This window comes from Dryas octopetala, chromosome 4 (genome assembly GCF_963921425.1).
Source record: "Dryas octopetala chromosome 4, drDryOcto1.1, whole genome shotgun sequence".
Lineage (NCBI taxonomy): Eukaryota > Viridiplantae > Streptophyta > Magnoliopsida > Rosales > Rosaceae > Dryas > Dryas octopetala.
In genome coordinates, this window is record NC_141369.1 from 15,922,166 (window position 1) to 15,934,192 (window position 12,027).

A 12,027-nucleotide genomic window follows, 5' to 3' on the forward strand; every position below is an offset into this window, starting at 1 on the left:
CACAGTAGCAGTGCTTATTTTAAAGTGAAGGAAAACAAAAAGAAAACAACAAAACTATCCAAATGACAGTGATGGTTTAATGTAGCAATTAAAAAAAAAAAACAGGAAAAAAAAGAAGAAGATAGTGATGGAAGGCTTGGAATTAAGTTGGAAGCAATCAATGAAATGAAGAAAAAACAGAAGAGAGGTCAGGGAGTAGGGGGGTTGTATCATTCATGGTGGTAAAAAGTGGGATTGTGAAAGTTGATAAGGTAGTTTGATCACATAGTGTTTGAGATAAAGCATCTGTGGGGTCTGCCACAAACAAAGTTGGGGATGGAGATATATATCAATGGTGCCTTTTAATTTATATATGGTGGTGGGTTGTTTTTATAGTTGGTGGTGGTGTGGATGACTTAGTTTGATGTATAAAAACGTGGAGAAAACTTGGTTTGAACTCAGGCAAAGCATCCCCTGGCTTGTAGGCTTGTAGCACCCACACAATGCCCCTCTCAAAGAATAAGGACATCAAAGAAAGTTTCTTAGCTAATTAGGTTAAGATTGCTCGATCATCACCCTTTTTCTTAGTAAAACAGCACTATCACATAATTTTTCTGGATCGAATCCATTAAGTACTTTTGTTAAACTTAATCTCTCACTTAATAATTGGGAAAAAAACATTTTTAGTCTTTGTGTTTTATCCCAAAAACAAATTTGGTCCATGTAATTTTAAAACTCCACATTTGATCCATGTGTTTTATGTTTTTTGTAATATAAAGACAATTTAAAAAAACTCAAAATTTCAATTTTTGTTTAAAAATCAAATTGAATGGTACATACATGATTTTTTGTTATTTTTTAATAAAATTTGCGAGTTTATTAGTTTAAATTGGAAAAAAAAAAATTTATCTTAGTTATAAAATGTCTTTAAATTGCAAATAATGTAAAACATAAGAACCAAATGTAAAATTTTGAAATTACATAAACCAAATTTGTTTTTTTTTTTTTTTCCTTAATAATTTGTATTCCTTGTCCCGTGGATGGATTGGCTATATATATTCGTGAGAAAATGTAAAGGGTAGTACGATTTGCACTCTCTAGAAAACTTATTGATAAGTGCAAATAACAACGGAACGAAAGTGTTATTAATGAAATCAAAAAATTATAATTTGTGATTGTAATATTATGTAGTATGATGATAGTCTTGATAGGGTGTTATTTATTTATTTTGATTATAATATATATCTAATTTTAAAAGTCTTTTTTAAGATTTAAAATTTTAAAAATTAATAATTATACGTGTTATAATTTTGGTATTATTATAATCACACGCAATAATTTATGAAAGCTAAAAATGCAGTCTCACAAATCATTGCTGTATAGCATACATTAGTTGGCCCTACTTACCCAAAAATAAAAATTGAAGAAAAAAAATGATGGGACGGTCGGGATTTTGCCATCAAAGTGACAGCCATGATATGACTGGCAGGCTGTAGTGCGCCTAGTCTGATTTCCATCCAATAAATTCCTGTTATCTTTGAAAACAAAAGCATCATTACCAGTACGACCCCCTCCTCTAATCTCGCTAAACCTACAGTCTGATTTGACACCCACATCACGAGCTGTTCATCACCGTCCCTTGCACAATCAACGGCTCACGATCTCTCTCCGACCTTTCACAACACAAAATCATTATACGACCTGCCGTGCGTCATAATAACGGGGGCCGTTAAACGTCGAGCATGTTGGGTTGGTCGGAGGGGAAGGGGTCACGTGCAGTCCCACGCGAGCGGGGGAAAGGGACGCAGGTGGGGCCCACGTAAAAAAGGTAAGGGATTTTCCGAGACGTGGCGTTCAGTCCTAGGCTCACGAAGGCTAAGCCTAGTGTTTGTACTTTTGGTCATTCGAATGCGTTTCCCAGTATCCAACCAGACCAACCGACCATGGCTCATACACTTTGGTCATAAGCTCCAGGCTCTTTAAACCTTCTGAGCCACTTTGAAAAACTCGCTGAGTTTTTCGATTTTATGGCCAAAAAATTAAAAAAAATCGTTTGATTTAAATGACCATACATGAGTTCACTTACGGACTGGATTAATAATAGAAAAACATTAGATTATAGGAACTATATCCCCTAACTATCTGTCTAGTCGTAATTGTCCTCTATAATGTTGAAAAAATCTCCCACTCTTAAATAAAAAATAATCATATAAATTATAATCTCAATACAACTATATTTTCAAATAAATAAGACTATACAATTTATAATATGGATATATTCAAATATAAATTCATCTAATTAGTAGTCTAACAATCTAATATTTTAAAGCAGTAATGCTACACTTACCACATTTTTATACCACAATTGCATACCATCTTACATGACATTTATACATTGGACACTACAAATTAAAAAATAAAACTTAAAAAAGAAAAAGGAAATACCCTTCCAGTAAAGTAATGACACATCATATAAAATACAAATGTGGGAAAAAAAATGTGAGACAAATAGCATTATTGATTTTAAAGAGTAACACACGAAAGTAACAAGAGAATCATACTTTCTCACTCCATATTTTTTTTTAATATCATTTAAATCTAAGTCCAAGGTTAGTCTTGAAAAAATTGCTTAATTATGAGTTTGTCAATTTTGGGATACATTTCCACCAACCCAGTCCATGGATTCCACAAATCTTATAGAATTTCTCTAATGAAAACACCAAGAAAAGAAAAGCAAAATATTGAAATTTTGTACCCCTGAAACAATATATTTGAATGAATATTGTCAACACTAGAGCATATATGATACTAGGCTCTTAGCATTAGCTCGTCAATTTATAATTTTATTTTGTCCTTTATATTTTATATTTTTATTTTGTTCGTATTGTTATTCCCACCATTGTTTCCACGTTTTAAGATTGTGGAATATATTTTTTATTTTTTAAATTTTATTTGAATCATTGTATTTTATAACTATACCTTCATTTATTAAGTTATTTTAAAATGACTATTTTGTTGAATAAAAGGTATTTTAAGCAATACTATTTTTAGTGAAGCCTGTAACACTAAACTATTCTCCTGATTTTATAATAGTAAAAATATGCATACCTCAAAATGGTTTCAAGTCATGTATTCCTTTTGTGGTCTTGGCTGAATTGACCCGACTACTACGTGGAGGAAGACACTCTTGTATATATGCATGGCAAACACAAATCCGGCCTCTATGTGCATATGTGTCTATATTTAAAGAGAGTAGTTCATAATATGAATTTTCATTGATCGAATTTGGGTATTAGATTGGATTTTGGTTATAATATACGTAGATACATTATTACTAAATTGTGAATATCTACCTAGGCGCATTCAAATATTAATCATACCTACGCATAATAATGTACATATCTATATAAATAAAGTTAAAAGACTATAATCAAAATTTAATATAACAGATGAGTTTAATGAAAATTAGATCTTTCATTTGAAAATTTGAAGTTTATAGTGTAATAGATATTGGGATATGCATGCATTGTCTTTTTGATCAAGATATATGCATGCATTGTCTTTTTGATTAACTTCTCACACTCTTTCATATAGCCCCCATATATCATAGTTCATATATAAACAAATATATGCCCTAAATTGCTTTGCCAATCACCATATATGAAAATAGTACATTGTCATCGCCATGTGGGGAGGTAGGGTCATCTGTGTACATGCAGTCTATTTTTTTGGTCAAAATGAAGGAACAGATTACTTAATGAAATAGCAACAATACAAAAAAACTTGACCAACTAAGTAGACTAAGAATAGTTCATTTTAGTGATACCTTAGGTATACATTTTTAATCCATATTCAAGCTTTCATAAATACTGTAGATAAACAGTTTTTCTTACTATAAATCACCCATCACAAGCGTAACGATTGAGACCCACATTAATGCATAATTGACAATTACTCACACACGTGCAGCATTTTTTCTTTGTCTTGCAAAGTCTACATTTTGACAATATGGAAGGAAATGTCGTCAAATGTCAACAAACCTTCATCGTCGCATTCCTTTATTTGTTTAGGTTCTTCTTTCTTTTTACAAGATGTTGCACCAAAACTATTATAATGACAAGAATGTTTTAAGAGGAAAAAGTTGAAAGAGTAAAGTTATATTAATTTTTGAAAATATATAATACGGTGATAACGTAGTCTGTTAATACGATAAAAAAAGTGATTTATTCGGTATTATAGTAAAATGGAAAACTAAATGTTGGGTGCAATAAGACATAAAAGAAGGCAAATGGAAATCACTAGCTAGCAGTCAAAGGGGGACAAAACAAAACAATGGCGTAGATGCATGTTTTCAATGTAAATTAACTCAAATGAGTACTAGTGTTTCAATCCAACAAGCAAGCATCAAGGGCCTCATGGTCATGAAGTGCAACCTTTGGTAGTTGGTTAGCCACCAATTATGATTGAACGAAAAAAAAAACAATTATGGGGGAACACATTATATACACCCTTTTTAAAAATTTAGGCGATTATTTACGAGTTATTGAAAATCTCTTTAGCGTACGGAACAGAGTATAAAGAAACCCCATTGCATACACATATACAGATATACTCATATACTACAAAAAAGCACCTCTCCTTTAAGCTGTGCTAGAGACAGAGTACTACTCCCTCGAGCTTTGTGTAATGTTACGCTAGCTTTTATCAGTTCTCATCTCAAGGCTACCACAAATCCAACGGCTATGATTGTGTTTTACACAATTCCTATGGTGGGCTTGCCCACATCAAATACAAAGAGGGAGAGAGAGAGCAGACAAGATCATGGGATCTGCATGTTTTTATTGCACAAGCCCTGCAAATATGGATCATGCAAATCCTTTCTTCAACTTTTTCCTCTCTTTCTCAGGACTGTCAGGAGCACATAATATATTAAAATAAAATAAGAAAAACCCAATAATACCCCATCCATCAATTTTCTTGGCCTGCTAAAAAGCAACCCCACAATTAATTAACTTAAAGCCGAGCAACAAATGTCTTGCATGATTATCCAAACCACCTAAATTAACATCTACTTAATCAGTGACTTTGACACTAATAAAAGGCAACATGTTTTGGGTTGTGTGCTAAACAAAGGCTTATGTGTCACCCTCCTCGAAGTGTACCAAAATCAAACTTATATTAACATCAATTCAATTATAAAGCACTTGGTTAGTTGGTTTGCTAGTGACTTTGAGAGCAAGAATGTCATTGTAAGTCTTTCTCTTTCTTAAGGACATGATCTCTCTCTCTCTCTCTCTCTCTCTCTCTCTCTCTCTCTCTCTCTCTCGTCCCTAATAAGGAGGGGATGTTTCGGGTTGTGTGCTAATGAGGCTAAAAATATGTGTTGGTGAGCGTGGTAGACACATCAAGTGAGAGAGTATCTTTAGGGGGAGGTCAGCACAGCACGCTTTGCTTCCTCAGTTGAACAACCCCTTACCCCCTAACGTTTTTTAGAGGGCTCTGGTTGCGTGCGGTTTGCTCTAATTCTGTTTCCTGTTTTGGGTTCTTTGTGTGAAGGGAATCTCTCTCTGGTTTTATCATTTTGGTCTCTCTATTTTTCTTCTCTTATGTAAATCACTCTCACCTATTCATAACCCAAGTCCCAAAAGGTGCGGAGAGAAAAAGAAAGGTGAGAGATAGAGAAGAGAACCCACTAAGCGTGCAACAAATTTAAAAGAAAAAGTTGGAGACATCAATCCCACCCTATTATAGCTTCCTATTTGCTTTTGGGGTTAGTATTCTATTTGTTTTTTTCTTGTGGGGTTTACATCGGGCTCGTAATATTGTATGGGGTTATATACTTATATGGGTTTTAGCCTTGGGGTACTGGTTTTAAGGATTTTCAGAGGTTTGAGGCTTTGAAAGTTGGTGCTTGTTTCTTCAAGATCCTTTTTGTCTATTTCTTTTTGACTGTTTCCTCTGATCTCTTTCTGTTATCAAGGTGTGTGAGAGCTACTAGTTTCTGAGCACATGAGGTTGTTGGTCTTCAAAATCTTGAGCTTGGGTTGAAGATCCTTGTATAAGGTACCTGACCTTTCTCTACCTTCCTGTTCCATTTTTCCTTGTTCATGTGTATGGTTTTTAGTCCAAGTTTGTTGATTTTGTATTTTGTTGTTTGTGCCTCAGCCTCTAACTTTTTTATGCCTTTCATTTCCCAGTGAAGTTCTCCAATTTGCCTACTTATTTTCTGGTGTGTGAAAAGTTCAAGGGAAAGAAAAAAGTTGGTTTTTTATATATGGTCACAGACATGGAGGGATGTTCAAGGAATGCGGAGGCATGTCCTCAGCTGCTAGATTTGATTCCAAGAGATAGAGAGTGGTTTGTGAACAGGGATGAGAGAAGCCATGGCTCTTCAGAGGAGAAAAAACTGGAGCTTAGGCTTGGACCTCCAGGTGAAGACTGGTCTTTGGAAGGTACCTCCAGAAGCAACAAAGAAAGAGATGAGTCTCTTCTCTCTCTTGGGTACTTCTCTTCCATGTCCTCCATTAACCACAGCTTAAACCACCAGACCCAAAAATTTTCTTCCTCAGAGAAGCCAGCAGGGACTGTTTTGTCCTCTCCATGGTCTTCTTCTACTTCTTCAGGGTACCAGCAGACAAAAGTCCCATCCTTTCTTCAGTTCACATCAAGCTCTCAGAGCTTGCCTGTCATCCCCAAGAAGGCATCACAGCCCTGTTGCACTAAAGTGGTAGACTTGCAGAATGCAGAAAAGAAAGCACCAGCTTCTGCAAATACAGCTGTGCCCAACAGCTCTCAGAAAAGGTACTCCAGCTTTTTCTCCTTTTCTTGTGTTTTTTTATCTTTTTTGACAGAGGATATTCACTCACAGGTTCACAATGCTAGAGCTAGACAAGTTTTGTGGTCCATGCATAACTGCTTCACGTTTCTATGCTTCCATTATATTTAGTGGATCTGATAATATTTATATTTTTTCACTTATTTATTCCTTTTGGGTTGAGTGTAAGTGTGTAACTATTGTCACATGCTTTTGTTTTACTATGATGCATAGATTTTGTTACTTTCTATTGATCTTTAATAATAAAGTTTAGTTTCTTATTGTTTATCAAGCATGCTATATGTTCTTCCATTTTCATGCAAGTTTTGCCTTTTCTGGTATTCTTCTTTTAACAAATCTCCTTGGGATGAAGCCGAGATATTATTTCTTTCACTATTCCTTATTCTCAAATTCTTAATATGGAAATGTAATTTCTCACTCAAAGTTTATCATAATAATTGACATGCAACTACTTTTTATTTATTTACTTTTTCAAATTTTTACATGCTGTTTTATTTATTTGTTCTCTCTTTAGTGCCCTGCAACATTAATAATATTTGTTTCTTGATATTTTGTATAATTTAATACATGAGCTTTTAATACCACCTTTGTACATCTTAAATTGTGTTTGTGCTAATTCTTTTTCTTTTGGTCTCCCCCAAAAAATAAACAGAACTGCTCCTGCTCCAGTTGTGGGTTGGCCCCCAATTCGATCATTTCGGAAAAATCTTGCAAGCAACAGCTCATCAAAACCAGCAGCTGAGTCCCAAAATGTAGTCCCAACAAGCAAGGTTCCTAATGGCAAACCAGCGGATCATCAAACTAGGAGAAAAGGTCTGTTTGTGAAAATCAATATGGATGGAGTCCCCATTGGAAGAAAAGTGGACCTCAATGCCTATGATAGCTATGGAAAGCTCTCCTCTGCTGTTGATGAACTCTTCCGTGGCCTTCTTGCAGGTGATCATCGTAATTAAACTTCAATAATTATTGTACCCACATGGTGATGTTACTTATTAAATTTTATTCTTATTATTTTGCATAATATTTAGCATGAAAATGAGCCCTGTGCAATTTCGTTACAGAGATGTATTTACTATTTATATCAGCCTGTTTCTTGTCGTTTGCTCTTATTTTTAGCTCAAAGAGATTCCTGTGCTGGTGGAATCCAGAACACCAAGCAAGAGGAAGAGAAAGAAATCACAGGTTTAATGGATGGAAGTGGGGAATATACTCTTGTATATGAAGATAATGAAGGAGACAGGATGCTTGTTGGGGATGTCCCATGGCAGTAAGCATCTTATCATCACTGTGGTTCTGATGCAAAATTTAGATTATTATTCTTTCTTTCTCATATTATTATATTCCAACACTTGCTGATATGATTGAGCCTAGAAATAACAACGAACAAATCACCATTTTTTTGAGTTATGCAGGCATTAGATTCCTAATCTCTTTTAACAATATGCCTTTGTTTTTTTATAATCCTAAAAATTATAGTACTGTTTTTTGTTTATGTTGTTATGCAAATGATTCCTACAATGTTGTTTCTCTTACACTTGGCTTGTCGCCATGATACAGTAACTTCATAGTGTCATGTCACCACTAACTGCATAAACAATTGTGTATAATTTGGTTCTCAATGTATGATCTGCAGCATGTTTGTGTCCACTGTGAAGAGGTTGCGTGTGCTGAAGAGCTCTGACCTTTCTGCACTATGTCGTGAGTTTGATATATTTTTATTACACAACTTTGTCTTTATTAATTAAAATATTATTGGCTGCTGCTTCCTTGTACTAATTATAAATTAATGGTGTTTTGTTTTCAGTTCGTAGCAGCAAGCAGGATAAGATGCCACTTGACTCTGCATTGAAGTGAAAAAGAGGAAATTTTTATCTACAGAATCCCCCACTGAAGTTTGTACTTAATTTGTGGTAGACTTTTATTTGTGAAATTTTGCTTTGTAATTTCTCTGCAACAAAAGGGAAAGAGAAACGGAAGAAATTGTTAGCTACAACCCAAGTAATGTGTAAGGATGGTTTTTGTTTTTGGTGTCGATGGTATTTTTGCCTCTTGGCTCTTGTAGAAAAAAAAAAAAGAAAGCCAGCCAAAATAGTACATTATGCTTGCTTTTGTTGTGTATGTGAATTTGATGTTCGTGGGTGGTACTGGGCATATATTGCTAATAATTAAGCTCCATCTGTATGCCATATTGATTAGGCCCCAAAAAGAAAACATGTTTTGATTGATTTGGCACACCTTGCTTTCATTGTGATTGAGACCATTGGATAATTACAACTTCTTGCAGAAATTAAAATGAATAAATGTAAGGGTAAACTATTTTTTTTTTATCTTTGTGTTTTGGCCCGAAAGAATATTTGGTCTTTGTGATTTTAATTTTTTCAATTTAGTTTTTGTGTTTATATTTTTTGCAATCTTAGGACATTATATATTTAAATTTAACATAAAAAAATTTTTTAAATCAAAATTAATAACTTGTTTAAACTAGCAAATTTTACTCGAGTAAAAAATGATTAAAAATTATGTATATAACCTTAAAATTTAAAGAAATTACAAATTTAAAGTTCAAACTTAAAAATTTTTGAGCAAATAAAAATTGAAATTAGTTTTAGAAAGCCCATAAGATGTTTTTTAATTTCCCAACAAAATTTTTTTTGAAAACAAGTGAATAATTTATCTCCAAATTGAAGATTTGAGTTTTATTAAAATTATTCTAAGATTGTAAACAATATAAAACACATGGACTAAATTGAAAAAATTGAGACCAACATGGACTAAAAAGGTAGTTTACCTAAAAGTGAAGAACAAGCATATACCAATTATGGAGATGGGCTTGTATTCTACATAAAGTTTCAATGAGTTTTGCTTAGGAAAGAAAAGAGTGACTATGGTAACCATCTAACCTAATTCTTACAAACAAAGTTGTCCATCTCATGACTGGGGAGTCTGGGAGACAACTTAGACAAGGGTGGTTTTGTTTCCCTCAGTTTCTTTTAAAAGTCATTCTGATGTTTGACTGCAAGCAAGGCTAGAAAGTCATAAACATCTCATTTAACTATGTTGTAAACAGTGCTAGCATATTTATTAACTAGGACATGAAATCTGGCTAAAGCAGAAAAAACAAAAAAAAAATTAAATAAATGAAAAGAAAACTAGGACCACCATGTAGGTTGGGGTAAAAGCAGATATTGATGGACTTGAAATTGACCATGTAGATTGGGTTAAAAGCTGGTATTGATGGACTTGAAATTGACCATATATAGATTGGGGTATGCATTGAGCCCCTAAACACCCTCTTAAATGTCCTTTTGATCTCTAAACCAAGCTCCTGCAAATTGAAAGAAATCAAAGAATAATGGGCTGTAAAGCTTCTCACACTTTTCTCTTTCTGGATTCCATTTGAGGGAGGCTACCAAGTGCACTATTCATTGTATTCAAAGGGGTCCTTTGGGCTTTGGGACCTTGGGTAGGGAGAAAGTAGAAATACATACCCTTTTGGTTCAAACCAACAGTCCTCAGCAGACCTTTGATGTGATGCTCCTACACCTCTACAGTCTACAGTATCCTTTGGGTCCCTTAAATTGTAAGCATCCTTCTTCTACCTTTAAATTGTTATCCTAAAATTTAAAGAGCTAGCCATGTTTAATTGCTACACTTATTGACGGGCAAGAGGGTGATTGCAATCAATGCGGCTTAATTGTAGGGTTTAGATTCGTTGGGGTGTTGGGGTGTGTCTTAATCAAACGTGGGGGTGCCATAGAAGAACTGTCTGGAGAGTGGAGAGGATGAAAAGGAATGCAGAAGGTTTGGGGAGGATTGAAGGGTCTTTGTCTGGCAATTGAGAGCTGCCTAACTTTGGGGCGAAAAATGAGACTGGTCTTATTCCAAAGGAATTTGGTGTGTGGTCCTCTACTTTTAAGTTTTTGGTGAGAATAATGTTTTCAGTCTTTTCTTTTTCCTTAGAGTCCACCCTAGTGTACACTTTTTTTTTGCTGAGGGTGTACAAATGTTTTGCAACTTTACACAAATCCAAATTTTGTTGGTTTAATTCATTTATGAAATTTGATTTTTGGGCGCATTAGCTTGATGCATGTGAAAGTGTGAAACTTTGTTTATCGATTTTCAAAAGGGAGACTTAGAGTGTAGTCTATTTTATGAGTCTTTCTTAGACTAAGACCGATAGTAATTTAGGGTTTTTAATTAAGTCATTTTATTTTTCTTCTTTAACGGCTACTCTACACCCTAAGAGAGAAAATACCCTTCAAATAGAGAGAAATACCATTCAAATCAGAAAACGACTTTATTATGAATTAAAATAATTTTTTTATAAATTAAAAGGACTTTATTATGAATTAAAATGATTTTCTTATAAATTATTATAAATTAAAAGAATTTTTTTATAAATTTTAAAATACCCCCGATCTCTATCTAAAAACTATTTTTTATAAAAGACTTGAGCCTAATTATCTATTTTCAAAATCAACCAAATTCACAGCGCAATTCTCATCTATCAACAACATGCACATGCATGTGCAACTGCTGTTAGAATTTCTAATTATGCATATGAGTCCATTTTTGCTCATCACAAAAAAGTGGTGGTGAGCATTACCACTATGGTGCATGAGTGACACATGTCACAAAAAGTTGATCAAGTTACACGTGTCACCCATCTACCATGATGGTAATACTTATTATAGTGAGCAAAAATGAATCCTTATGCATATATCATGCAGCTATCATTATGAAAAAATGTTCAATTTGAGAATATGGGTTAGAAACTGTTTTTGTTTCTGTTTTACAAGGCAGCACCGCAGTACTAAAAGGATTAGAGGGTGGAATAAAACTATAAAGATAAATTAAAAAAAAAAAAAAAAAAGGACAGAAAATCAAGAACTTTTACAATAATTACTAGAACTACTAAAAAAATTGGAGAATATATGGTTCCCACCTTTCCTAACAATGATGAATGGATATACGTACATAAAACAAAGAAGCAATCAATGCCTAAACCCACAAGGTGAAAAAGAAATGGCCACTAAAGGGGCATCATATCTAAATATAGAAAATGCCAAATTACTTGTAGCTTTAATGCTTTTAACTATCCCATCCTCTAATTATAAACGCTAAGGATATCCTATTGTGAATTTGTGGTGAAAAAAAAAGATGAAATAAAAAAAGGAAGAGAAACAAATTGGGCTTCTTATGCGACACAACTC

The 12,027-nt window shown here is 33.8% G+C and overlaps 1 protein-coding gene across 3 annotated transcripts; it reads left to right on the forward strand.

Annotated features, from left to right (window-relative positions):
* The first annotated feature begins 5,330 nt into the window (after positions 1 to 5,330).
* LOC147287317 (auxin-responsive protein IAA26-like) lies at positions 5,331 to 9,059 on the forward strand. Of its 3 annotated transcripts, none has more exons than XM_086239867.1 (7): positions 5,331 to 5,749; positions 5,960 to 6,042; positions 6,182 to 6,780; positions 7,467 to 7,750; positions 7,931 to 8,081; positions 8,448 to 8,512; positions 8,619 to 9,059. In XM_086239867.1, the coding sequence occupies exons 3-7, from the start codon at positions 6,254 to 6,256 to the stop codon at positions 8,666 to 8,668; spliced, it is 1,077 nt and encodes a 358-aa protein (XP_086095993.1). In that variant the 5' UTR covers positions 5,331 to 5,749; positions 5,960 to 6,042; positions 6,182 to 6,253; the 3' UTR covers positions 8,669 to 9,059. The 3 variants fall into 3 exon arrangements, with proteins under 3 accessions (XP_086095993.1, XP_086095991.1, XP_086095992.1); XM_086239865.1 differs by having other exon boundaries at positions 5,332 to 5,749; positions 6,177 to 6,780; XM_086239866.1 differs by lacking the exon at positions 5,331 to 5,749 and adding an exon at positions 5,803 to 5,866 and having other exon boundaries at positions 6,177 to 6,780.
* The last annotated feature ends 2,968 nt before the right edge of the window (positions 9,060 to 12,027 follow it).

Excerpts from the sequence above, each read along its gene's own strand:
- LOC147287317 (XM_086239867.1), top strand. The coding sequence starts at position 6,254 with ATGGTCACAGACATGGAGGGATGTTCAAGGAATGCGGAGGCATGTCCT. Across the intron at positions 8,082-8,447 it reads GTTGGGGATGTCCCATGGCA|CATGTTTGTGTCCACTGTGA; the intron begins GTAAGCATCTTA and ends TATGATCTGCAG. Across the intron at positions 8,513-8,618 it reads TGACCTTTCTGCACTATGTC|TTCGTAGCAGCAAGCAGGAT; the intron begins GTGAGTTTGATA and ends TTTTGTTTTCAG.